We start from the raw sequence: 27786 nt of genomic DNA, 5'->3' as shown, positions 1-27786 counted from the left end.
CTAAAATAACTCCCCTGTGACATTTCCTGTGAACAGAGGGGCTTCGCTTACTGGGCAGGATGTTGCACACTCCTAAAGGACTCAAAAGAACAGAGGGCACTGCGGCTGAGCCGGTTGGCTATTTTCTGCCCGGAGAGACCAAATTAGATGCTTTGGTAATATTTGAGGCGGGTGAGGTCAGGGGAGCAGGATTCTGCCTTAGGTCTTTAAAGCTACCAGTTCTTGGGTGGCATCTGTGGAAAATGCAGAATTTTCGTTTGTGTCCTTGCCATACATCCCAGTGAAATCAGATTCACACTTGGCAGCCTTTGCAAGAAACGAAAGGATTGGCAAACCGGGACCGTGCCCAGCCCCAGCTGGGCCTCTCTGCCTGAGCTGTGGCCTCGTGTGGGCGGAGGGGTGTGGTGCCAGCTGGATCCCCCCACCCTCCCCGCCTTGGGGGGATGCCTGGCAGTGTCCCTGTCATCAGGTTGGTTGAAACCCACAGAAAGGATTTGCTGAAGTGAGTCAGTTAGCTGGAGAATTTGAAAAACCTACACCCATATACAGGTTGGTTAAGAAAGATTAATTAGGGGCACGACCTCACCGTATGGTCTTATCTAAAGTGTGACAATGCCAGGAAACGAAGGCAGTTTAACCTCCCATAGGTTCGAGGGAAAAAGAGACAAGAAAAACTATTCTTGAATGTGGAAATTTCTCCTCTGAGACAAAAGTTTGAGACACAAAGATAGAGCAGAATAAAACACGGATTTTCACTGTTCAGGAAGATTTGGGTTTGTGGGGAGATCAGATGATAATTACCTTCCACCTTTAAAAGACAAAAGAAGAAGCAAGAAAGGAAGCAGAGAACTGTAGCAAAGTCCCCGGGATGCACGGGATGCACGGCTGACCCGGCTTCCAGAGTCAGCATTTTTAAGGAGTTCCCCTCCGCTCAAATAGAAATGATTCCATGAGCATTCAGTCATCAGTGTAAATTTTCTGCTGACAAGTCCACATGAGAAAGAGGAAGGGTTTATATAAACTAAAGACTCCATGTGAAATTTTGCTGTCGTCTTGGTTTTTAACCCATCTTCCTCTGCTGCCCTCGCTCTGCCCTGTCCCGAAAGAACAGCACTAACACGTGGGCATATCTGATGACCCCAAGTGGCCCCTTCCGCGTGCCTCTCGGCCGGGCAGCTCTCACCTGGCCCTGTGTCTTCCGCAGTGTGCCAGGTGATCGGCATGTACGACTACATCGCCCAGAACGACGATGAACTGGCCTTCAACAAGGGCCAGATCATCAACGTCCTCAACAAGGAGGACCCCGACTGGTGGAAAGGAGAAGTCAATGGACAAGTGGGGCTCTTCCCCTCCAACTACGTGAAGCTGACCACAGACATGGACCCAAGCCAGCAATGTAAGTGCCTGAGCGGCTCCGTTGTCTCTCCTGTCTGGTTCCTTCCGGTAAAACATGCAGCATTGCTCTGATTCTGCCGAGCTTTGTTTGCAGAACGTAAAGCTAGACCATTGCTGCATTCGCAACAGTCTCTTTGAAGACCTTCTGTAATGCAAGACTTTTATCTTGTGGGGTTGTTTTCTTTTCTTTTGTTTTTTTTTTTCATTCCTTCTGTAGCATGTCCCCTCCCTCCCCTCCCCCCTTTTTCCTTTTTTTTTTTTTTTTGATCATTTTGGCACCATGCTGTTGACATGCCTGACTCATTTTCCTAGCTTGAATTTTGCTCATTGTTTTGTTTTGCTTATGTGTTGTTTTCCTCCTTTTTCTAGGAATCATATGTTGTCCATCCCCCCCTCAGGCTTGAAAGTCCTCAAAGAGACCCACTATCCCATATCACTGCCCAGAGGGATGATGGGAGATGCAGCCTTGATCATGTGACTTCCAGCATGATCACCTACTGCCTTCTGAGTAGAAGAACTCACTGCAGAGCAGTTTACCTCATTTTACCTTAGTTGCACGTGATGACAATGTCGAGTTATGACTTGCAGAGATAGAAGCAAACCTTACAAAATTACACAGGGTAGTGGGTCCTTTTGTGGCTTTCCTAGTGACTCGAATTGACTTCCCCCCCCACCTTTGCACAGGTGCTTTCGATAGTTTTAAAAGTGTTTTTAAAAATATATTTTAGCCTTTTAATAAAAATCAATAAATTACTCCTTTGCCATTTTGGTTTTGCAAAAAGACCCACTATCAAGGAATTCTGCGTGTGCTATGGAAAAAAAAAAAAAATGTTCCAAATGTCCATAAATCTGAGACTTGATGTATTTTCTTTGTTCATTTTGTCCAGTGTTACCAACGACATTGTGTAGTTTGGGTTTCCCCCGCCCCCTGCTGTGGAAGCAGAGGAATTCAGTGTATCTGTTTTAAAGCCGTGTAGAACGACCCCAATTAAACGGAAGGTGTTTGGCGCTTGTTCGTGTGTATCAGATGTACCCTGCCGAGCATGTAATAATACATCCTGTACATAAGAACTTAGTTCTTCCCATGGCGAAAGCTACCACCTTGTACGATGCTCTAATCATATTGCATTAATCTGATTTTGCACAGTGACCTTGTAGCCACAGGAGAAAGCACCTGTGTTTTTTTGTTCGGTCTCAGATTTATCTGGTTGAGTTGGTGTTTTCTGTTTGGGGTTTTTAATCTTGCGTGTTTTCATACCGTAAAATCAGTAGACGACGCCGCTGAGGTTGTCACGATCAACAGTATCTACAATCTCTCCTTAGTCTCTGTTACATGAAGTTTTTATTCCAGTTACTTTTCACGGAATGACCGATTTTGAACACGTAATTTTCTTGACAAGAAAGAATGTATAGAAGTCTCCCTGCAATTAATTTCCAATGTTTACATTTTTTTTAACTAGACTGTGGGATTTCTGCAGATTAATACGAAATGGAGCTCATGGTCCGTGTATGTGTTAGATGTGTTGTAGCTGAAGCCATGTTGTGTCTTTTAAACACTAGTTGGAAGCTCTCAATAAAAATGCCCGCTGCTGACAGCACAGGACACCGGGTGGGGGGAGCCTCAGCACAGTCTCGAGGTTCCACTAATGCCTTTGTAACCTGAAGTCACCTTCTGTTTTCACGCCTCCCTCGGGGGCGTCTGTGCAGAGCCCCTCCCGCACTCACATGGCACGGAGAATGGGGGCTGCTTCCCCTCGTTCCCTTGCGCTCCAGTATTTTCATGGATATGAATGTAAGATATATAAATACATAAACCTGCGGCTTTAACAACTGTAATACCACCTTTTGGATTAGTTACGTGTATAGATAATTAAATTCTTCATACAAAAGTTAGACGGAAATGTCTCTGTGTTTTGATGTTGGAACCTGGCAGTGGTGATGGGGAACCAGACAGACTAGATGGCAGCCGGGGCCAGCTGCCCATGTGTCCATGGGGACGCTTGGGCTTTGAGATACAGACGCCATCCGCTCCTCACGGAGTCTTCTTTGACCCCCCCCACCCCACCCCCACCTTGCTATCCGCTCCTCCCTGATCAAGGAGTAGAGGATGGCCCCTTATAAGATGGGTTTTGAAGACTAGAACTACCGCGCAGCTGAGCGGTTAACTGTCTCTTCAGGCTTTTGGTGCACGTCCTTGATACATTGACAGGTGTGTGACTGGACTCAGGGTACAAAACATTTCTCTGAAAGATGTATCGTAATAAGTGTCTGATGAACATCCAGAGAACGTGTGGGTGGAGATGGAAACTTTCACGGCTTCCATACTGCTCCCCGCCATCCGTTTCTGCCTCGCACACGCCAGTCTTGTCGCCTTTGCAGAAATAAACCAGTGTATGTGTTGAAGAAACTTTGCTCTGATGACCATGCACTTGCTTCCGATCATGAACTTCACTTAGCGACCCTCCTCTGCCCTTCATTTGAACAATGGTTTCTATTTGGGGGGGGGGGGGGAGGGATCCATCACGTGTCTGGCATCCTACGGGACTCCGGGGAGAGTGTGCTGCTCAGTCACTACTGGAGACAGGGTCCCTGTCCTCATGGAGTCTGTGTTCTAATGGGAAGAACCAGCAGAAAACCAAACTACCGCAGTACATGTAAATATATATGGGCTGTGTGTGATAAGGTGATAAGTCCTGTGCTGGAAGTATGGTTGCAAGGCACCACTGAGCAGGACATCCAGTTGGGGCGGGCAGGGTGGCAGCAGGGAGAGGGTCAGAGAACCCTCCCAGCAGGAAGTGATATTTAACTTGAGACCTGAAAGAACTAGGGGCCAGATGAAGCCGGAAGGAGAAGTGGCTGTTCTAGGCACAGATGTCAGGACGTGCAAAGGCCAGGAGGTGGGTGGAGAGATCTCTGTCCCCAACCTCCTCCCTGCCCCCCACTTGTGGAGCAAGGATCAAGACAGCAAGCCCCATCTCTTGCCCAGGAGCCCTTCCCCCATATAAGCCAATGTTTCTTCTCCAGCCTTGAGTTTGGTTGAAGTGACACATTGTCAAGGTGGGTACTGCTGTGCACTCTGTAACTCTCTCTACAATCCCCTCTCTATAGATCATTCCTCCAGGCTTCCTTCTGGTCTGTGAACGGACACAGGTTGTTCCCCAGGACATGCTCTTTCCCCCTCAAACCATTTGGTTTGCATTTGATTATAGAGTATCCATCTGATCCACTTCTTCTCAACCAGGGGGAATGCTACCGGCATCTAGTGGGTGCAGACCAGGGATGCTGTGAACTGCACTGCAGGGCACAGGACCACCCCCACCACGGAGAATTATCTGGACTCAGATGTCACCAGTACCAAGGTTGAGAAACCCGTCCCACTCACTGGCCACCGTGGTTAATGTTCACCTGGTTGTTCACGGCTAACATAGGTGCCTTGCTGGTAGTCGCTGCTTTTGTTCCGTAACTACTGTTGAGTAAACTTAATCATGTAATAAGTTCATGCTCTGTATCTGTGGCGTAAAAAGTGTCCCAGAATCTTGGTTCTATATTTTAGACTTGATCGTACTCTTCTTGGCTATTCCCCATTGTATGCAGTTTGGTACTAAAGTACTTTTAGTCCTGTTCTCAGAAAATCTGCTTAACAGGAAGTTGAATAAAGGAGAGAAAAAGCATCTTTTAATTAAGTTAGCAAAGTGATGCTAGGTATCTCCTTTGGCCCCAGAGTTTAAAGATGTTAGATTTTTTTTTTAGTCGTTTAACAAAAACAGCTGGTCATTAAATCATTTAATTTCATAATTGGTGCCGATTTGTCATGTGAATGTATCTGCAACTGATCTGTGGGTACAGCGCCATATGGACAAGACGTGTCCAAATGAGATCACCCTCCTTTTGCAGTTTTGAGTTGCCTTCCTAAGGCCAGCTGCCTCTCTGCACTGCAGAGCAGGGCCCAGAGAGCTGCAGAGCGGGAACAGAGTGGTGGCCAGCGGGCCAGAGCCTGGACTGCCTCTGCGTAAAAAGGGTGCCCTGGAGAAGCTGATGTAAAGGAAGGATTCTTCCCTTTGTAAAGTAAAAAATATTACACCATTACACATATGGCAGAAACTGGTGTTTGCCCTGTTTCTGGAAGGGAACTGGGCAGATCCAGACTCCCATAAGCAGATGGCAACTGGGCTCTCTCTCTATGCCTTCTTTGATCCCATCCGAAGAAAACCCTGGTAATACCAGCTTAAGAAAACCCTCTCAGTAGTAGGTTAAAACATGGAATCACCAATATTCCCACCTCTCACCTATAAAACCGCAATTTCTGTTGCTCAATATGCTATATGCCCACCTTGGCATATAGTAGGTTAAGTACTCAGAAATGCCTGTTTGAACGAGTGGGTTGAGCAATTAATACACGAGGAAGAGGCACTGGGGGTTCCATTCCAGGCACACCACATCACCCCCCAAGAGGATACCGAGGTACATTTGCAGGCCCCTTTCCTTTAGCTGTGAGTTTCCCAACAGCAACTGTGTTCTTGGGAGGGGCTGCTCCTGGGGTCTGTTGCTCATCTGGTCCGTGAAGGAGGCCAAGGACCAGAGATGCCAGGGTGTGGCAACCTTCCTCTGGGCCAGGTCTACCCCTGGCACGGGGTCAGGGAGGCAACCACCCAGATCACAGTTGGGGAACGGGCCCAACAAATCACAGCCCTGCTTCCCGGCAAATTGAAAATTAATTCCTGAGAGTGAATATTCATTTTTTTCTTCTAGCAAAAGTATACGTTAATCCTATTCATTCCTTTTAGTTCCAAAACACCCAAGAGAATTTTTATGAAAAACTACATTGACTGCCAGTGGTCCCAAAATGCACAGGAAAAAAAAAAAAAAAAACAACCCAAGTCTTCAAAATGTCTGATATTTTGGATCTGGTGGGATAGGGGAACACAATAAGGTCAAAGATCACGATAGCTGTATGTGAATATTTCACTATTTCACTTCGGCCAGAATTCTCTTGGGCTTTTCTTTAAGAAAATTCCACACACAAAAAGCCAGGTTTCCAGAATGTTTCCTGGTGTGTAGTTATTCCATCTCAAAGGGTTCCATTGCCACTCGGGGGAAAGTTGTTTTTTGTTTTTGGGTTTTTTTTTTTTTTTTACTATCTTTTAAAGTTTATTTTGAGAGAAAGAGAGTGCATGGGAAGGACAGAGAGAGGGATAGAGAATCCCAAGCAGGCTCTGCACTGTCAGTGTGGAGCCCAGTGTGGGGCTCGAGCTAACTGAGATCATGACCTGAGCCGAAATCAAGAGTCAGATGCTTAACTGACTGTGCCAACCAGGCGCCCCAAGGAAGTTCTTTAAAAACTCCCTGGACATTTTAATTTTTATTATTTTTTAAATGTTTATTTATTTTGAGAGAGAAAGATCACAAACAGGGGAGGAGCAGGGAGAGAGAGAGAGAGGGAGAGAGAAAATCCCAAGAAGGATCTACACTGTCAGGGCTTGGGGCTCCATCTCAAGAGCCGGGAGACCATGACCTGGCTTGAAATCAAGAGCCCCATGTTTAACTGAGCCACCCAGACGCCCCTCCCCGGTCATTTTTAAATGATAGGATTTGATTCACAAAAAAATTAAAAGGTTTTGTTTGTCAAAAGTGAAAATCAGCTACAAAATTATACCAGAGCAACTTGCTGTTAAACACACACTACCTCTCAGAAAATACCAGGTTATTGTTTTATGTTGTCAACAGGCTGGGTGTGTGTGTGTGTGTGTGTGTGTGTGTGTGTGTGTGTGTGTGCACGCGCGTGCACGCCTCCGTCTTTAGCTTGGTAATATTGGGTGGGGTGGTGAAAACAGACCCATCACTCTATAGAAGATTCTGGCTGAGGCGGACCGCTGCGGTTCCCACATCTGCCCCGCACCTGAGATCAGGGTGATGTTGCAAGCCTCGAAAGAGGAAGTGTCCCCTTGACTCTGCCCGTCGTTTTTTAAAGTTGGGCAGATCCTCCTCTTCGTGCAGTTGCTCCCGAGTGACCTACAAGGGGCAAAAGCACTTTATCTAACGTTTTTCATCAAGGAGCCTGTTTTCACTCCGTTGAACGACTTGATTCCCCTGGTTTCTTCCCCTTCTCCGTCCTGTGCTGCCCCCTCCCTTCTTGGTCCCCTGTCACACACACTCGAGCTCAACGGGTCCACCCGCCGCACTCCAGGCCCCACCAGGAAAGTGGGGGGAGGTCTAGGGGCAGGAGGGGTGGGCGCACGCGCGCATGTGCATGCAGAGAGATGCCACCCACCTACCCACCCCCATCCCTCCCCCCTTCCCCTCTCCCCCCGCTCCCGGATCGGTCCACGGAATCCAGATCAGGGAGAGCCAGCCTTGCGCACTAGCCCTGCGCTGTGAGCTGAGAGCGTGACGTTCTCAGAGGCCCCTCCCCCTCTCCCTGGCTAGTCCTTTGACCTTGTGCCACGTGAGAACAGCAGCACCTCAGCACCAGCCGCCTCCCATAACCACGACTGTCTGTGTGGAAAGGTGGAGACCATTCCGTGTGTGGTTCACTCATAGCTGGGGGGTGGAGGAGCTGTTGCCCGATGCCTGCACCTTGTGGCACCTTCTCAGTGCTCAGGCTCAGGACGCAGCCGCCTCCTCAACCCCTCTAGTCCGGCTCACCCCCACTGCAGGATCTTCCAAAGACACAGGCTTGCCAGAGACGCCCGTGCTCAGTGCCACCCCAAGAATGGTTGCCTTAGCGTCTCCGTTTCCATGGCTGGCCTCTGCCAGAAAAACATGGCGCCAAAGATACTAACACGGCCTGTCTACAAGTTCAGGGTAATATTTCATTCCATTTCTCTTAAAGTTTTGGAGTATTTTATTTTCCTGTAGGCAGATAGTGGCGATGGAGGAGTCTGACGTAACGGTACCCTGGGCCTTTATAGAGGCCAGGAAGGGATACAGGGTGGTGGTTCGGGACATGGGTTCAAATCCCAGCTCTCCCACTTCCTAATTGTGTGATTGTGGCCAAGTGACTTAACCCCTTTGTGCTATAGTTTCCTCATTTACATATGGAGGGATAATAATTGTACCCAGCAGGTAGTAAGCCCCCCCCCCCCCCCCCCCCCCCCCCGCCCCAGACAATAGCCTTCTTGTCATTCTTACAGGAGAGAAAAGGCATTTGCACCTGGTCCTGGGCGTGAAGGAATCCATTTAACTGGCTTCCTCCTTTCTTGCAATAAACCGAGACAGAAGGTTGTGTGCATTTTAAGACTTTACAGAAAGCAGTGCTTTTGTAGATAAGGGATTTTGCAGAGAAAAGATTGGACAGCTTCCTTAAAACCTTCAGCCATCTCATTCATTTGTGCACAGATCGGGGTCCCCTTTTCTCCAGTAGTGGGAGGCCCACCTGTGTTGGAGTAAGCACCTTCCTCACGCTCCCTCAATGTGCGGTGACACCCAGCCCCGTCAGCGGACGCTTGGCAAATGGGAGAAGTTGCCCTGTGTTTCAACGCGGCTGGCGTCAGGGAGGCCGACAGAGCAAATGGAATGTGCGAGGCTTCTAAATGTCACGTCCGTGGACCCGGTTGGCAGGCCCATGCAGCACCCCACAATAAACCTGTCACACATGCATTGAGTCACTGGATCCCTTATTTCTCATCTCTGCATTCTGTGGCCTTGTGTTCTCTCGCCAGCAAAGAAAGACTGGAATGTTTGGCCCCCAGACGTGCCAGGAGCTCGTTCTTTTTGTTCTTTTGTGTTTTGTTTTTAAGCAACCATACGGCTTGGATAAGGGACATGTGTCACAAGGGTGGGGGGCACCCCAAAGCGCCGTCTCCAGCACACTTAAAGACTGGGAGATGAGTTCTCTCCTGCCCCGTCGCGGACACCCGGACATGCCTCTCAGCATCCACGGCTTTGGGTCTGGGATGCGTCTGGTCTGTTTGCCAAGCCTCCGGCAGAGTTTGAACCCTATGATCTGTCCCAGTAGAGAAGTGGAAGCCAGGATGACCCTCTCCTCTGTGGGGCATTACCTTGTCCTTCTGAGGCCGCTGTGGGAAGACCCCCACATCTGAGTCCTCAGTACGACCCTCCAGTGTCACGGGCTCCCTCGTGGTAGGAGCCCTCACCCCATCCTCAAGGGGCAGAAGTAATCTGCCAGTCCTCTCCCCTCCCTCCCCTGCCCCTCCCCTCCACCCTGCTGTGTCAACAGCTCCTGGGAGACCAGGAGGGGTCCAGTCTGCCTGCATTTCCTGGCAAGCACCTCCTCTCCTACACTCCCAGAGAGGAGAGTCGTGGCCAAGGAACACGGGGCCAGGTGACAGGGCTGTGCTCAGTGAGACACAGACCGGGCACCTGCTCTCATGGAGCTTGTAGGAGCCAGAGAGGAAAACGCCAGCTCACAAATAAGTCATTTCAGCTGCTGCTGGATGAAATGGGCCAGGATGTGACTGAGGGCCAGGGCTATCGCAGATGGGATGGCCCAGGAAGGCCTCTGTGGAGAGGTGGAGGTCTGACTGCAGAGGAGTTGGCAGGCAAAGGTCAGGGAGAAACGTGTTTCAAGCCTGAGGGATAGCAAGCGCAAAGGCCCTGAGGGTGACCAAGTTTCTCCAGCCCTTGCATAAAGACCGTAGCCTTCTTTTTTTTTTTTTTTTTAAGTTTATTTACTTATTTTGGGGGGGTGGGGGGAAGGTTGGGGCAGAGAGAGAGAATCCCACACCATTAGCACGGAGCCCGATGCAAGGCTTGAACCCACAAACCGTGAGATCATGACCTGAGCCAAAACCAAGAGTCAGTCGCTTAACCGACTGAGCCATCCAGGCGCCCCAGGACCATCAGCCTTTTAACCCGTCCCTGCTCCAGTCTCACTGTTTTCCAGCCTCTTCTCCACCCCGTGGGCAGAGAGCTATTTTAAAAATGGAAGTTGCAATCTGCTAACAATCATCCAGGGCTTCCCAGTGATAATGGCCCAAATCTCGCAGTTGGGCCTCAAGGCCCTGCCTGATCTGCTCCCTTCTCCAGCCCACCCGGCAGACCCCTCTCTTCCCTTCTCCTCATTGAGAGCTCATTGTGCTTCGTCTTTAGCGTAGCTCAGTCGTCGCTTGCTCAGGGAAGCCTTCCCTGATCGGCGCCTTCCTTTCTGAGTTGCTGGTGGAACCCATAGACGGCTGCCGTCATCCAAACACCTTCCAGGTTTCTAACACCAAAAGGTGTGGCAGGTGCAGGGGACATGGGCCTCCAGCTTGCAGGAAGGGACCCTGATGCTTGAAGAGGGGAAGCCCTGGGCTGAGCCCCTTCCAGAGCTAGTTGCTACCATCCCGATCTCACATTCTCTCTGCCCCCTTTTGAGTAACCGTGAGGACCCTCCACAGCGGTCCAGGCTTCTGTTGCTGCAGTGGGTTTCCAAGACGCCCTCTTGAAAACCCTCTCCTCTGACCTCCAAACCACTTGATGGAAATGCCCACCTGCATCACTGGTCCACGCATGCTGGGTGTGAACTGGGGAGGAAATGAGCAGTGTGGACAGCGTGGACACGGGGCCTTTCCCCACCTAGAGATCCCATCACTCAACCTGCCAGAGTGTCATCGGTCTGGGATCTGTGGACACCCGTTGTCCGGCCCCACTCTTGCTTGTCTCGTCCTACCCGACCTGCACCTCCCTGCTATCATCACAGTCTCCTCCCCGCCTTACAGCCCGCCCCCCCGCCCCCCCCACCGCCTCCCTGTCTTCTCTACCTTGGTCCTCCCATCTTCCCCCTCCTCCTCTCCTTGCTGCCCAGCCCAGCTCCACCGACTCGCCGTGACTCAGCTCTTTGCTGAGCTGCTAGTAACTCATCATACATGAAGATGAGTGGATTTTAAGACTCAGACACACGCACAGACACACAGATACTCATCTCCCGCCCGAGACTGTGAGCTCCCTGGGGGGCAAGGCCGGATCCCACAAAGACCCACACAGGAACAGCACTTACAAGTAGCGATGGTACCTCCCCTTGTACGATTGATTGTTGTGCGACCCCATCTCCCCGGTAGCTTATGAACCAGAGGACAGCGCCTACCTTGCACCTTGCATGTCGTGACCGCCCATGGCGGTCGTTCAGGAGCCCTGTGTGGACGGTCTCGCTCCTTCCTCCCCATCTAGGCTGCAAGGAAAGGACACATCGGTGCTCAGTCTCTGTGCTGCATGTGACCTCGAACCCTGCACAAAGCTGTGTTTGGGAAGCCACCATGGCTTAAAAGATAAATTCACGTGAGAAGACCCTAGGACTGGAAATGAGCTTAGTAGTCAAAAGAATTGTCATTCATCATTCTTATAACCGCCCTAACTACCATATATTTATGCGTGTATTTGGTTTTCTGTCTCCCCCACTAGAATGGAAGCTCCATGAAAGCAGGGACCTGAGCGCAGCTATGCAGTTGCTGGAAATGAGCAGGAAATGTCCCGGGCTCAGGTTGTCTCTTGTGTCCCACCGGGGTCAGTTTGCCAAGTTAGGAGAGACCGCAGGGGCCCGGGCTATGCTTAGACCCTCGAGAAGAAAGTTCCACTGGGACGAGGAGGATGCCTGCCCCGCTGGACCGCCAGAGCTGGGTCCCGGGACCGGCCAGCCAAGGGTCACTGTCAGAGGAGACACAGCCGCCTTGACCCAGCCTGGCTACCGCCGGCCCAACAGCCTCGGGCGCCACGGACCAGACCATCCTCACAGCCAGGTCTCTCGGGAACGCGTCGGGAGAGGAACGGGAACCGGCCACCCTTGGGCCCACTCTTTGGTTTTCTTGTGGGTCTCCATCTCCCAAGACAGCAAGAGCGGAGGGCTTATTCCTGATAGCAGAAGTCACCGTGCACCTGTGGACTCCGCTGTCCCATCGATTCAAGGAGGCCGATGAGCAGAGTGACCTTTTTGAGCTCTAGGCCTAGCATTGGGGGTCAGGTGGCGGCAGTGTGACCTCCAGGGACACAGCATCAGAGGCTTGTCTGAGCTCCAGGCCATGGACGGAGGGACGGCATTCTGGGTTACAACCATAGTTCCCTTTGGACAAGTCGCTTGAGGGACCCACCTGGGTCTGGAATCGGTTCAACAATTGTGACGCTCTCGTGCTACGTGAGCCTGGACAGATCCAGGTTCTGAATTTTGCTCCCTTTTCGCACCAGGTGTCTGGATTTCGGGGCTCCCTCTGATGGAGTGGTCCTCACTCGGGGCTGCACGTGGGAGCCTCCTGGAAGCTTCCACATGTTACAGAGACCCGGGCGGAACCCCGGCCAGGTGGATTTGATTGGTCCGGGCTACCACAGGGACATCGGGCCTTCTAAATCTCCTTAGGTGATTCCAAACATGCCGCCATTCTCAGGGGCCACAGCCCTCCCCCAGCCTCCATGAAGCTGCCACCGCGATCCTTCCGAAACACGGCCCAGACCTTTCCCAGCTCTGCAACCAAGACAAAAATGTAGACGTCTCACTCTGCTGTTCAAACTCCTTGACTGTACCTCCCCCCCCACGGGCCGAACTGTGTCCCCCTCCCCCACCAGATTGAAACGTTGAAGCCCTTCCCCCCAGTACCTCAGAATATGACTGTTTCTGGAGCTGGGACCTTAAAGAGGTCATTAAGTTAAGATGAGGCCATTAGGGTGGACCCTACCTCCAATGTGAAGAGGACATTTGGACGCAAAGAGTCACCAGCAATGATTTTGTAACAGAAGAAAGGCCATGTGAGGATGCAGGCACAAGACGGCCACCTGCCCACTAAGGAGAGAGACCTTAGAAGAAATCAGACCTGCTGGTACCTTGATCTTGGACTTGCTGCCTCCGGCGCTGTGAGACTCCATTTCTCACGTGTGAGCCCCGTGGTCTGTGGGACGTGGTTACAGCAGCGTTAGCTGACTAATACGTCACCTTCCCAGCAAGGCAGGAGGCATGGTGGTTCAGAACAGTAACTCCGGGGTAGGACCCCCTCTGCCATTGATTAACTGAGGCTTTGGCAAGTCACTTAACTTCTCTGTGCCTCAGTTTCCCTGTCTGTTCGATGGGAGAATAGGCGTAGTAGCTGCCACACAGGATTGTCGGTGAGGACTCTGTGAGTTCACATACATACAGCGCCTGGAACCGTGTGGCTCATGCGAGCATGCAGTGTTGACTTTCTTTACTCCCTGTTACCCCAGCATCTGCTTTCTCTCCTCACTGCTTTCTCTCTATTCCCCTTTTCTCCAACTGCTTCCTCTACTTGGATCCCTCGCTACTTCCCCACCCGAAACTGCCATGTGCCTGATGGAGTCCAAGCCAAATCCCTGCTTCTCTGGAAGGTATTCCCAGGTCCCTCTAGTCAAACCTACTGTCTCTCATTCCAATAAACATGTGTCTGTACTTCTAACACCCCAGCCTGCTTTGTGTACCCGAAGGATTTACTTGCGGCCGCTGCTGAGGGTCCCTGAGCTACCGCAGGGTGGTGGGCATTGAAAGCAGAGGCTCAGCAAGAAAGGAAAGCAAAGGTGGTAACATCAGTGGGGCCAGGAATGAGCGAACGAGTGCACACTGTGGGATGCTCGAGGCCGCACCAGGGACCCCAGCATCCGTTATAAAGCCATGAACGCCATGCCTTTAGTTAAAAGTGACCTATGACAAATTAAGAGAGATCTATCCCTGAGAGTAATTTGATTTTTGCAAATTCTCAACAGTCATTAAACTGCCTGGCACCCCATGTAGACTGGATTCCCCTTCTTAGAAGAATTGTTATTCTTCTGGAAGCCACCTTGACCCTTTGAAGCTATGGGGTTAATGCTGAGTGTGGCTGAATGGAAGCCCCCAGAGGGACCCAGCCGAATGGGTCTAGCGAGTTCCCCCAGACAGGCCGGAGAGGGCTGCCTGGGTTCAGTTGGACATAAGGCATCGGGGGGTCTTTGGTGCCATCAGGTGACATTCCCCCTCCCCCCACTACAGGTCCCCATGCCCACCCAGCTCCTCTAAACCCCCATAAGAATCCAGTCTTAAGGACTTCAACGCTGAGGTCTCAGGGACAGGCAGCTTGCAGTGATGCCCTTTGTGAGTTTCCTGTGCTTTGGCCAGAACCAGAGTCTAGGTGGGATGCCCGAGCCTCTGGTAGACCGGGGCTCCCCAAGGACAAGGACCCAGCCCGCCTCATTCACCACCAAGTCCCAGCTCCAAGCACAGCGGCACAGGGGAGCGCACAAGTTCACAGCTTAGAGAATGGGATTGTGGGGGGGGAGGGGGGGAGGGGGGAGTGCTCTGGCCGGAGAACCTTCTTTATGTCGTATCCATTGCAGCCTTTCCTACATGACAAGCCATCCCACATGTGCCATTCTGTCCAGGAGGTTGAAGGCAACGCAATCAGACTCATTTTCCCAGAAAAATCCAGTGTAGCCTGGCAGGGGCCACGAGAGCCACGAGGCCCCTGTTCCCTCCATTGAGGCCCGCCCTGGAGAAGGCTTCGGTGTAGACAGGAGCTCCAGCTCCAACAGGTATCCTGGTGGGCGAGGCCATTTAGCCGGAGAATTTGGGCAGAATGTCCCCACAGACACTGGTATATCCTTTCTCTTAAAGGTGAAAAACCATTGCCTGGGATTTCTCGCCTGGCCCCTCTGGCATTATGCCTTCTGTGATGTCATGTACTGCCCACCTTATTGCCTTCCCGCTTCCCGCCTTATCTCCATAGTGTCCCTGCTCCTACTTGGCATACCGGCCCCACACCCCCAACATAATGGCCCCATCCTCCCTGATGCAGAACCACCCCCCCCCCCGCCCCACCACACACACACAAGTAGGACCTCCTCGCAGAGCCTTCCTCCCTCGGGACAAGGAGCATGTACTTCTGAGCCCTGCAGACTCTACTATCCTCGCAGACCTGCAGGAACGTTCTCCGCTGCTTGCTATTTCAAATTTAATTTCCATGTTCGCGTCTCCCTCCCAGCCGTGAGTTTCCTTGAGGACAAGGGCATTATCTTGCTCATTCCTGTGTCTCTTGGGCTTCGTAGGAACTTAATAAATATTTATTGACCATCTTAGAGTATATTTTGGCCCTTTCATAACAGGAACGAGGCCTGTTTATTTGGTTTGTCCAGTGGCCGGCTTGCTGTGGGGGCTGGTTTGGTTTTTAAAATCATGGACCTTGTTGAGAACGGAAGGAGAAGGGTTGGGAATGAGAGGGGCGATGCCCCGGTTGTACCCTAAGTCCTTCTGTATGCTTTGAACTGTTTACATTGAGCATGTGTTCATGTACTACTGTTGCAATAAAGCAATTTATTTAGATTATGCTGTTCCTATGAACGTTGTCCCATTGAGGTGACAAGATGACCTTTTTGGGTAAGATTTTCCCACATTCTCTCCAGTGCCCCAGACTCAACTACTCTCAAAGGGGTCTCATGGCTACTCTCCACTTTGTGAATGTGTCTAACTACACACAATTACAAGGGACAGCACATAGATTGGGAATTTTATGTGGGCTGTAATTAGGGATCGGTTTTAAGTGCCCGGAGTCGCTTGCAATATTATTTCAGCTGTGAGTGGATTATAGTTAGTTTTAAGAATCCCTTCATCACACCGAGATGTCCGTGAAAAGTTATTTGCTCTGCTGTATTCTCTCATTTTTCCCCGGGAAAGGGAGCCAGAAAATCATGTTTATCCTGGTTCCCAAAGGAGAGAAGAACCACGTCCCTCCACCCTTAAAGAAAACTCTCTTATTTGAAATGTCTTTTCCATTTACCCCGCTCTGAATAATGGAGTTTTTAAACTCGTTTGTTTTTCTAAATATTAAATTTTCAAAGGAAGGATATTTTTTAGCTCAAAGTACCTATTTCCAGCCTGTAATGGTCTTCTTGGTCTGGCATCCAGCAGCAAGAACTTTTAAAACAGCATCCTGTGGGTCGGTTCAGTAGCTAAAAAGACCATTCAAAGCCAACGCTGTCGGCATACAATGCTGAGACGAATCTCCCCACAAAATCTTTGCTTTTTGTTGTACGCTGGGGCCTGGAGAGGCCATCTGAGCCAGCCCCCTGCCTCCAGGCAGGCTGGTAGGTGGACGGCGTGGGGTGGAATTTGTGGCAGCAAGCAGCCCAGAGTCACATGGCACCTGTCAGCTGGGTCAGCCCTGACATGGGTCCTCTGGGTGGATGGACAGGAATACTGGAGCTGCCCGGAGCAGGAGGCCGTGCAACCTCCTCGTGCCCCCCGCTTCCATGTGCAACAGACCCCCAATTCACCCCAAACTGGCGCCGGCACCAGGGATTCTTGGACTAATAGTCCACTCTAGACCTTTTGCTGTTGTTCGGGCTCCGGGCTTCTTCAAAGCCGTACCACGTAGGGGAGCCAGAGGGCTCAGTCGGTTAAGAGTCGGGACCTTGACTTCAGCTCAGGTCATGATCTCACGGTTCGTGAGTTCGAGCCCCGCGTGAGGCTTTGTACTGACGACGCGGAGCCTGCTTGGGATTCTCTCTCTCCCCTCCTCTCTCTGCCCCTCCCCGACTTGCGCGCTCGCTCTCTCTCTCTCTCTCAAAATAAATAAATAAACTTAAAACAGCAACAACAACAACCATACCATGTAAAACTTGAAGACTCAGAACTTCTGAAATCCAAAGCAAGCCATTTCCCGTTAATGTTTCCTCCCGGGTCCTAGTTTCTGACTCCTCAGTTGTTCTAAGCAAATCTGCGGGTCACTTGCACCATCCTTGCTTCAGAGCTGTCAACCTGGCCGGGCTTTCAGTTTCCATTAATGTCAGTGTTTCTCAGTGGGGGGGCTGTTGACATTCGGGGAAGGCAATTCCCTGTCCTGTGTATTGCAGGGCATCTTAACAGCCCTGGGCCAGACCCACCCAATCCCAGCCGGCACCTCCAGTCATTATGACGACCAAAAATGCTTTCTCAGCCCCGGGGGCTGGGAGGCCACACAAGCCTCAGCTTGGTGGGGGTTAGTATCCCTTCGGCCTGTGGGAACTAATACCACCCCCAGCCGAGGTCTGTATGCTCTGGAGGCAGACATTTCTCCTCTTTCATTGTGAATCCTCAGCACCCAGCAGTTGGTGCCAGACTCATGACAGGACGTCGGTAAACATGTGTCCAATGAATGAATGAATGAATGAGATCCACGAACAAGCTTCAAGAGGGCCTGTGAACCCTATAAAAGTGTGTGCAAAATATGTGTGTGTGTGTGCGTGTGTGTGTGTGTGTGTGCTGTACATATGAGTTTTCTGGGGCCAGAGTTCATAGCATCCATCACGTTCTCCCAGGGAAATTGTGACTGAAAGGGATGTTCAGAGGAGGGGGGCAACCAGTGTCCCCCTGATGTTCTAGCCCGATGTTTGTATCCCTGCAAACACCAGTGCATGGTGTGGGATGCGTCTAACAACTGCAGCTCTAAACAATATCCTAATATCCCCACAGCGAGGAAGGTCCTGGGCACCTGGGTGGCTCGGGTTAAGCATCCGAATTCGGCTCAGGTCACGATCTCATGGTTCATGGGTTCGAGCCCTGCGTCGGGCTCTGGGCTGACGGCTCGGAGCCCGGAGCCTGCTTCGGATGCCGTGTCTCCCTCTCTCTCTGCCCCACCCCCGCTCGCGTTCTGTCTCTTTCGCTCAAAAGTAAACACACATTAAAAAATTTTTTTTTAAAAAGAAAGGAATGTCCTGAAAATTCTAGGGGAGACCCTGCTCCGTGAGAGTTCCAACAAGTCCTGTAATGCAAGGGCTGCGTTCTTCTCTGTAATAAGAGCAAGCCTTCCTCTCTCCTGGGCTCTTTGACTCATTGACAGGACAGTTTGGTGAGAATAGGTGACAAGTGAGATGTTTCCTCCCAAACTGAAGAGTGTTTCCCAGGTGGCTTTCTTAATGAAAGCCCAAGAACTTGGTGGCGTCACTCCACCACTCAAAAGCCGAAGCTCCCGCAGGGGCTCGGCAGAGGCGGGCAGAACTGAACAGAGCGAGCCATCAGGACTTGCTTCCTTCCTGAGAGCTCGCTGAGGGAGCAGTTGTTCTAATGAAGCACAGCCAACGCCGCAACCCGCAAAGAACAGCTGGACCAAGCTGGTGGCTGAGTGGAGGGCCCAAGTTCCATGCAGACCTGCATGGTGGTTCGTGCCCAGCTCACAGATCTGTGGATTTATAGTTTGGCCACATTGCAGTGGCTTTGAATGAGGTCATGGGGATGGGCATGGAGAATATTAACATAAGGATGGCTCGTCCCTGCTGCTTTCCCAGCTCCCATCTGCCTGCCCATCCTCAAATTGTCCTGTTCCAGGAGGACAATCTAAAGCATTCTAGAAAGAGCATTTGGCCAGGGGAGGGTACAAGACTGAGGACTAGAAGGACCCAGACGTGGAGCTCATCTCTGGCACAGGAAAACGTTTGCTAAGAAGTCAGTGATATCATTCACCTCAGAGGGATCATCCTATTTGCGGAATCTTCCAGCATATAGACTAGGTCATGAGCCCCAGTCTAGGGGGAAGACTTTCTGCGGGGAAGATGGAAACTCTGAGGAATTCCTGATAGTCCAGAGCAAGCTTCTCAAACTTTAGTTTGCCTTAAAAAAATTACCTGGAGAGCTTGTTAAATCAGATTCCTGGGCCCCAAATCCAGATAGCCTATTCCGCAGGGGTCTGGTAATTTGCATTTCTAACAAGTTCCCTGGTGTGGCTCATGCTGCTGGTCCGGGGACCACACTTTGAGAACCCCTGGCGGCTGGCAGATGTTTCATATTGTGCTCCATCGCGCCCCCTTGTGGGGGGAAATGGTATGAGAAAAGCAACGGAATGGGACCCCTGCCCGCATTCCCGCCTACATCCAGGACACCTTTCAGTCTATTTTACAAATCTGGTTTTGTGTGTGTGTGTGTGTGTGTGTGTGTGTGTGTGTGATAAATGAAGAACCCCTCATAAAAAGGAGAGGAGAGACCATGGGCCTGGAACAGGTGGGCCCAGGCCTGTATGAAAGGCACCCCCAAGAAAGGGGGCTTCCCACCCCCCTCTTCCAGCGTGCCGTGTCATGAGGCAGCCTCCGCTGATAAGCGGAGAATGTTCAAAGCCAACAAAACCCTAAATAGCCAACCAGGTGAGCAGAGGCAAGGGCAGGCACCAGCTTCCGTGTGTGTCCCATCTCAGGTCAACCGAGCCCGTTCCCTCGGGCACCTGGGGCCCCGGATGTGCCCAGCTGTCTGCAGCCGGGGCAGTTTCCCTGTCTTCGGGCTTAATGCCTCTCCAGGCACACGGCAGCAGCCTGGCTCATGGACTTTACCTGGCACTGTCTGAACGCTCTCCACATCTCTCTGCCCTGTGCCCAGGCCCAGCAGGAGCCTCAGCACAGCCACCTGAGCCTCCGAGAGCCAACCTCAGGACAAGCCGATGCCCTCCTGTAGCTGGGACCCAACAACAGTAGCCGTCTGGGGTAGAGCCCAGGTTCTGGCGTCAAAGCGTGAGGCTTGAGTCTCGGCCACTGCAAAGCTAAGAGATTTGGGGTGAGGCAACCCGTCAGAAGCTCCGTTTCCTTGTCTGTGAAATGGTGACGCTTCCGGAGCCTCTGTGGGCTTTGAGCAGACCTGCCAGCATAGAGCTCCTTGTGGAGCACCTGGCGTGGGGTGAGCCCTCAGGAAATACCGGCCAATTACTCCTTAGTCTTCTCTGGACATTATCGTGTCAGCGGTTTGGACCAAGTTCGGTTCGCTAGGCTGCCGCAACAAAGGCCACACAGGGGGTGGCTCAAAACAACAGAAATTTATTTTCTCACAGTTTTGGAGAAAAGTCCAAAAGCAAAGTGTTGGCAGAGACATGTCCCTCTGGAGGCCTTGGAGGAGATTTTTTCCGTGCCTTCCTCTTCGCTTCCGATGGCGACTGGCAATCCTTGGCATTCCTTGGCTTGCACCTGCCTCTGTCCTTGCCTCTGTCGTCACATGACCTTCTTTCTGACCGTCTCTGTATGTCTTCCTATAAGGACACCAGTCACATGGGATTAGAGCTCACCCTAATTGAGTATGACTTCATCTCAATTTGACTCTATCTCCAGAAGCCCGATTTCTGGTCACAGTCACAGGAACCAAGGTCATAGGTATAGGTCACAGGAACCAAGGGTTCCGAGGAACAGGAACCAAGTCACAGGAACCTAAGGTCACAGTCACAGGAACCAAGAGTTAGAACTGGAATGTGGGGGCGTCTGGGTGGCTCAGTCGGTTGAGCGTCCGATTTCGGCTCAGGTCATGATCTCGCCATTAGTGGGTTCGAGCCCCGCATCGGGCTCTGTGCTAATGGCTCAGAGCCTGGAGCCTGCTTCGGATTCTGTGTCTCCTTCTCTCTCTGCCCCTCTCCTGCCCGTGCTCTGTCTCTTTCTCTCTCTCTCTCAAAAATAAACATTAAAAAAATTATATATATAAAAAAAGAACTTGAATGTGTATTATTAGGGAACGTGATCGAACCCGTAACACTGCCCAACTCCAGTGAGGCCACAGGGACCAGCAGGCACGAGGCCCCAGGTTCTTCGCTGTGAGGCTGTATGAGCTTCCCTAGACTTGCACTAAAATGTCCCAATGGTTGTGTCTTCCAGGGTGTTCAGACTTACACCTCTTGGATATGCTGACCCCCACTGAAAGAAAGCGGCAAGGATACATCCATGAGCTCATTGTGACAGAGGAGAACTATGTGAATGACCTCCAGCTGGTCACAGAGGTAACGGCAGCTATGGATGGGTGCTGGTGGGGGCCGGGGATACTGGCAGAGGTTGGGGAGAAGGGGGACCTCTGTTAAGGAGGGCTGCACCCTGATTCTCAGCCTGAGAGGTTTTCTGATGTGTGGGGAGCATCTGGATGGTAAATCACACAGGAGATTTCTACCCAAGAGAAGATGGTCAAACTCTTATCCGTGGCCCTCTGAGTCATCCCCGTAGAGGGATCACTCATGTCAGGGGATGAATGAGTCCGTGAGGAGGTGTGTGGAAGGAGACACGTGGGCTGGGGACTGGGAGTCTAGACGCTCCTCGGAGAAGTGGGTGCTTAGCCACCAACTAGTTAATGCCATAGAGCAGTCCATGTAGTGTCCCAGGCCTCAGGGTTGGCATCTGAAAATGGCAGCCATCCAGCCAATATCTCGAGTCATTCCTGGTGGTACGTTTTACCTCTGAGGAAAATCTATTGCTGAGAATGAAGATGTTTTCTCCCAGGGCCCCGTGCACTGCCCTGTCCCAGAGGATGCCTTGTTTTGTCTCTCCTCCTGGGTGGCTGTTGAAAGGCCTGGGCCACTTGGTCCAGAAGGATGAGGAGAGGCAGAGTTGGGAACTCCTGGTTTTGAAGAAGACTTTTGTTTATGCTCACAGGAAGTTGCCATGTTAGCAACAGGGGTTTGCAGAGCTGAATGGCAGGATCACTCTACAATTTGAAAAACATTGTAATAGTTATGAAACTCCTGCTCCCCCGCTGCCCCTCACCTAACAGTTGTGCAACTATCTCCTTGGACAGCCTTAACCAGGAACGTCACCACCTGCTGCCCAGTGTTGAATGGGTACAGGAGGCGGGATGGGTTACTGGTCCAGGAGGCACATTCATGCATAGGAAGGCATGGTGCATATTTAGGAAAAGTGCCCCTTCCTCAAGACACTTGACTGTCACTAAATGTGCAATCTAGGATGTCGAGGATGTGAATGTCACCCCCTTAGATGTGGCACTTTTGTGCAGTGGTCTGGTACATGCTGGGTTCAATGTCAGCTCAAGGACTCATGAAGAATAGGGCTCCCAGGGAACAGCCTGAGCCCAGCCACATTTATTTCAAAGATGGGACAGGCTGTCCCATCTCTAAAGACCCTTCAGAAGAACGCCCTGCCTCCAGTAGGAGACGATGACCTCTTTGCAGGCAGGGGCTCGCCACGTGGGGCTGGGCAGAGAGCTGCGATTTACCCTGAGTCACCGAACCACGCAGAGCTTGGATCCTGGGCAGGCTCATTTCTTTCCCGGAGCCGCAGCCGGCCCCTGTACCAGCCCGGCCCAGGCCAAGGGCCCAGCGGCAGAAGACATCACCCAGGCTGCTGGTTAGAGTCCCTGCTTCCTTGGGCGGCTCCCCTCCGGGTGCCCGAGGCTTGTCTATGCAGCAGACGCTGCAGGGGAGCCTGAAGGAGCCGCCCACACCCACGTGCATCCTGAAACCCCCCACTTTTCCCACCATGCCCACCCCCCACTGTGGGCAGGTAAGAGTGTGCGTGACTTTCGACAGGCCTCCGGGCTTTATCCTGGTGGAGTTAAGGCCCGTCCTCTAGAGTTCAGCCACCCTTCCCTGTAAAACAGTGCAGAGACCTGATGGGGAACCCCACCCCCCCCACAACCGCTCGGGTAGAGTGGGGGAGGGGCGTCTGCTGCAGAAGCTGCGGGAAGCTTCTGGGCCTCCCCACAAAGCTGCAGACGGCCCGGTCCTCTCCATGCTCTGCACAGACCTGCGTGCGTGTGTTTCAGGTGTAACGCTAACGGTTTGCTTTCTGAACTGCTTCGTTTTCTGCACCTGTAGATCTTTCAGAAACCCCTGATGGAGTCTGAGCTGCTGACAGAGAAAGAGGGTGCTATGATTTTTGTTAACTGGAAGGAGCTGATTATGTGTAATATCAAACTACTGAAGTAAGCCTCTCTCCCCTAACCCCGGCCTTGCTTCGTCCCCTCGGCTCTCACACACTAGCACCTCCGCGTGGCTTTGTCCGTGTGTCCCCCGTGCATGCCGCCCCGTGTTTCTTTCTGCCTCTTTTGCTCATTTCCACCCATAAGCACCATGATTCCTTTTCGCCGCCCCCCCCCACCATGCTTCCCGAACACACACTGCCAGTTTGTCATCGCACAGAGTAAATTGCCCACTTCCTGCTTTCACTGTGGGTCTAGAGTTTCCAGAGCGAGGCCAGTCCTGGCTGCCAATCGCTGACCGGCTCCCTCCCGGGGCATGGGGTGGCTCCCCACATGCCTGCCCGCAGATCCGGGTCCCGTGGGCGAATACTGTTCTCTTGGGACATTCTTGGCTCCTGGGGGCGGAGAATGGTGGGTACCATTTGCTGCCCGTGGTCAGCATTTCCTCAGGTTAACGCTCTGAGAAGCTAGCCTGGAACCCGTTACATTTTATTCCCATTTTGGTTTTTCAGAGGCAGCTTCAGGGCCAGGGAGGAAGCGCTGGGTCAAGAGACCTGTCAAGGTCTTGACCAAGTCAAGAGACCTGGGTTTGGAGCCCAACTCACTGCCCAGCCTCTTTGAGCCTCGGGTTCCCCATCTGTAAACTGAGGGGGTTGGATTATGTCATCACAAAGGTCCCTTCTAAAAAGACCCCACCCCACCCCACCCCGAGGGGCCTGGGTGGCTCAGTCAGTTGAGTGACGTCGGCTCAGTTTGTGAGTTTGAGTCCCACATCAGGCTCCGTGCTGTCCACAGGAATCCCCCTTTGGATGCTCTGTGCCCCTCTCTCTGCCCCTCCTCCTGTCTCTGCTCTCTCTCTCTTTCTCAAAAATAAATAAATATTTAAGAGAATAATAATAATAATAATAGAAGAATACCCCAAATCTGTGCCCAGCAGGCCGTACTTTGGAACAACACTTGCTAAGAGCACAGAGTAGGCCTGTGGCGATCCAGCGGGCTGGGGGGGGGGGGGGGGAAGGGCCGCCCCCCACGGGGGCCCCAGGTTGAAGCGCAGCCCCGGGAACCCGGAATCCATTCCCAATCTTCATGTTCCCGTAACTGGGAAGCGGCTAGTTCCTAAATGTGATCCCTCGTTCTTGTAAAGTAATTCCACGCCCCTCCCCCCCCCCCCCACTTTCTTGAGTGTGTGTGTGGGAGTGGTGGGGGCATGGGGAGAGAAGTGGGTAGAAATAAGAACATGACATGTGCTCTCTCTGTGCTCTGGAAAACAAATAATCAGAGATGACCCCCAGGGGTGCTTTGAGAAACTGTTTCCATTATTCTCCTTGAGGAGGGTGCTGTAGAAGTTTCTGAATGTAGGTACGGGGCGGATGCTTAGGCCTACATCTTGTTCTTGCTCTGCTGGCTGTGTCTTTGGGCAAGTCGCTTACATTCTCTTGGCCTCGGTGTCCTCATCTGTAAAATGGGGGTAATAATGGTACCTACCACTAGGGTGGCTATTAGGGGGTCTTTAAAAATTTTTTTTCCAACGTTTATTTATTTTTGGGACAGAGAGAGACAGAGCATGCACGGGGGAGGGGCAGAGAGAGAGAGGGAGACACAGAATCGGAAACAGGCTCCAGGCTCTGAGCCATCCGCCCGGAGCCCGACGCGGGGCTCGAACTCACGGACCGCGAGATCGTGACCTGGCGGAAGTCGGACGCTTAACCGACTGCGCCACCCAGGCGCCCCTAGGGGGTCTTTAGATGAAAGTGCCTGCCTGTCTTCAGTGTTGGGCTCAGCCCCCTTGCCTTGGAGGCAATGGGGCTAGTTAACCCCTGAACCTACAGGAACTGAACCTGAAGGGTTGGAGACAAGTTGTTTCAAAATAGCCACAAGTTTTCTGTTGAAAATATACCTACAAGTTATTTTTATTTAAGTTTACTTATTTATTTCAGACAGAGACAGAGAGACAGAGAACAAGCAGGGGAGGGGCAGAGAGAAAGGGTGAGAGAACCCCAAGCAGGGTCCACGCAGAGCCTGATGTGGGGCTCGAACTCATGAACCATGAGATCCTGACCTGAGCCAAATTCAAGAGTTGGATGCTCACCCGACTGAGCCACCCAGGCGCCCTTGAAAATATACCTACAAGTTAAAACCTCTTTCCTTGGGCAGCAATCAGTGGGTGGTGGGGAGGTGGGAGATGCATCTCACCTCCCCAAGGGCCCTTGCCCCCCATGTCACCCTCCCTCCTGTCCTGTCAGGGAAACAGCAGCCCCTTCCTTGAGCTCTGTCACGGCCAGCCCCTTCCTCCCGTTAGTGCTGACGTGCTCCCCAGCCCCAGAGGTGGGAATCGAGAGTGCTTACAGCTGGGAAAGCCAGGCTCAGAGAGGTCCAGTGACTTGAAGTCACACAGAAGGCAAGCCTGTGTCCCAGGCTGCTCTGTGGATGACCTACTGGAGGTTCCACCCCATCCTGCAACCGATGGAAAGAACGTGGAGCCAGGAGGTGAATGTCCTAAGTTTGTGCCTGGCCCCCAGCGCCTTCTAATTTGTTCTGGGCAGTTTCCTTGGGCAGACCCCTCACGGACCCCTTGTCTTGGGACCTGTCAACTTGTAGGTGTGGTGCCTGCCTGGTCGGGCATGCAGGGTTATCCTGAGGAGCGAGGAGGTGAGCCGTACCCCTGGCACACTGTCAATCATGTCAAACATGCCTGCACAGCACCGTCTTCCTGCCATCACAGTGTCCCTGTGCTCTGTCCCCTTCCTCCGATGACCCGATCAGTTAGCTTGGGTGAACTAATGTTTTTATATCCTAGATAAAATATTTAATAGGAGCCTTCTGGGGATCTGATTTCTTTCTTTTTTTTTCCCTTTTCTATGTCACTATGAAAAATTTTAAACAGAAAAATGAAAAGAAGTATAAGGTGAACGCCCATATTGTGGATTGTATAGTGAACATCTTGCTACATTCCTTTGCTGCATAGACTTGATTTCTCCTGCAAAGGATTAACCCCAATGATGGGGGGATTTGGGGGCCCCTGCAGGCTAGAAGAGGAAGGCTTTTTTTGGATAAAGAGACTGTAAGGCAGCAATCCCTGCAAGGCCACATATCTGCCACTCCCGATCCAAGGGCCAGCGACTCCTTGAACTTGGGGTGGGAGGGGGAAGGACATGGGATTTAGGAGACAGATAAATAAGAAACAAATACAATGAAAATAAAGGGGTGCTAACTGGGACATAGGACTTCCTACTAATGATGCCTCTGGTTGGGGGTCAGAGCGGATGGTTTGTTCTCTTGCTGGTGAGTGGAGAGCTGTGAAATTTGCTTTTAAGAAACAGAGTAGGACAGAAAGATCTAGAACGTTTTCATGTTAAGAGTGGGCACAGGCCCCTGAGTATAGCTGTCAGAAGTGATAGAAGGGACACAGAAGTGACATAGGGCTGTGCAAACCGGGTGTTAGGGGCTGTTGTTTGTGTATTTTTTAAAATTTTGTAAAGTTTGTTTCTTTTGAGAGAGACAGAGAGAGTGCGAGTGGGGGACAGGTAGAGACAGAGAGAGGGAGAGAGAATCCCAAGCAGGCTCCGCCTGGAGGGAGGGAACTTGGGGCTGGGGGCGGGGCATGGAGGAGAGGCCGGAAGCGGAGACAGGGAGAGAAGCAGAGGACTGTGGAAGGAGAGAAGTGGAGAGAAACCTGGCCGGAGGGCAGGAGCTGCTTCCGGAGGAAGGACGGGGCCTGCGCAGAGCAGCTGGGGAGTGGAGGCGGGTCTGGACGCTGTGTCTATTGTCTCACGCTCAGTGCTCAGGGACCTGGAGCTCCGGGGTCACAGGTCACACCTCCTGGGTTCAAGGGCTGCTCCCGTCAGTATTAGCTGTGTGAGTTTGGTCAGGTCTCTCGGTTTCCCTAGGCCTCAGGTGTGCCAACAGCCAATAGGGAGAGTTAGCAGTACACATGAGAGTGTTTGTTTGATACGTAAAGGACGTGTTAATAAATGCAAGCTCTGTTGACCATGTGCTTGCTCTGCGGACCTCAGAGGGTCGGGAGTGCGAATTCATCCAGCAAACACCGAGCGCTCTTTGAAATGTCCATTAGCTGATTGCTTATCAGCCGTTCACGGCCTCCACCCAGTAAACCTTTAGATGAGATTACAAACCAGCTCACCAAAGGGCAGAGCTGTGGCAGTTGAGTCACGTGACCCGGGAGCCTGGTGACACCCTCTGTTCAAACCCATTCAGGCCCAGTCCTGCCTGTGCGGTAGAACATCCCAGAAGGAGACCCACGAGTGAACCTAACAGGTGCCTGGTCCATAGTACGAGCCTGGTTTTAGGCCTGGACCCTAGGTGGACAACTCGAGTCTGCAAGTGTGGGGTTCCAGAACCCAGGCGTTGGTTTAACCTCTTCACGACAATGCCCATCTTTCTTCTTTTCTCCTTTCCTTGTCTCCTCCATTATTATTTTTTTAAGGGGGTGGGGGAGAGGGTGGTACTTTTATTCTCTTAGTGAAAGATTCTTTTGCTCCTCCTCATAGGAAAATGATGGAATGATGGAATTTCTTCCACTGTCCATGCATAACCAGTTTGTAACATGGTTATTCAGGGCTCTGGTCCCCCAGAACTGGGGGTGACATCATCCCCAATTGAGCAAGTTGAGGAAATTTCTACACGTTGGGAGATATTCCATACCAACCCCCTCAATGAGCAATGGCCATTTGGCTATTTTGAGGGTATCAGGCTGCCACCCCTCTCCCCCCAAGCTGCCAGTGTTGATAGGCATCTCTCCCTACAAGGGCATCTGCAGAGAGAGAATTACTAATTGTTCAGACCACATAATTTATTTTCCCTAAAATTTCTCTCCCTGACTTGTTTGCCCAGTCCAA

General features: G+C 51.7%; 1 protein-coding gene across 9 annotated transcripts in view; it reads left to right on the top strand.

Annotated features, from left to right (window-relative positions):
* The window catches only part of ITSN1 (intersectin 1), a 217817-nt gene that overhangs the window by 167480 nt on the left and 22551 nt on the right, over window positions 1-27786 (top strand). For 5 of the 9 annotated variants that reach the window (XM_027041668.2, XM_027041666.2, XM_027041667.2 and 2 more), the window contains 3 exons: window positions 1205-1396; window positions 20884-21005; window positions 22827-22933. In XM_027041668.2, coding sequence (XP_026897469.1) covers window positions 1205-1396; window positions 20884-21005; window positions 22827-22933 — 421 coding nt within the window. Of the gene's footprint in view, window positions 1-1204; window positions 1397-1764; window positions 3291-11730; window positions 11873-20883; window positions 21006-22826; window positions 22934-27786 lie in introns of those variants that run through there. The other 4 variants (XM_053220595.1, XM_027041670.2, XR_008297553.1 and 1 more) reach the window with 3 other exon arrangements.

The sequence above is a fragment of the Acinonyx jubatus genome, chromosome C2 (assembly GCF_027475565.1).
Source record: "Acinonyx jubatus isolate Ajub_Pintada_27869175 chromosome C2, VMU_Ajub_asm_v1.0, whole genome shotgun sequence".
In the NCBI taxonomy this organism is placed as follows: Eukaryota; Metazoa; Chordata; class Mammalia; order Carnivora; family Felidae; genus Acinonyx; species Acinonyx jubatus.
This window is presented reverse-complemented; position numbering and strand designations above follow the sequence as displayed.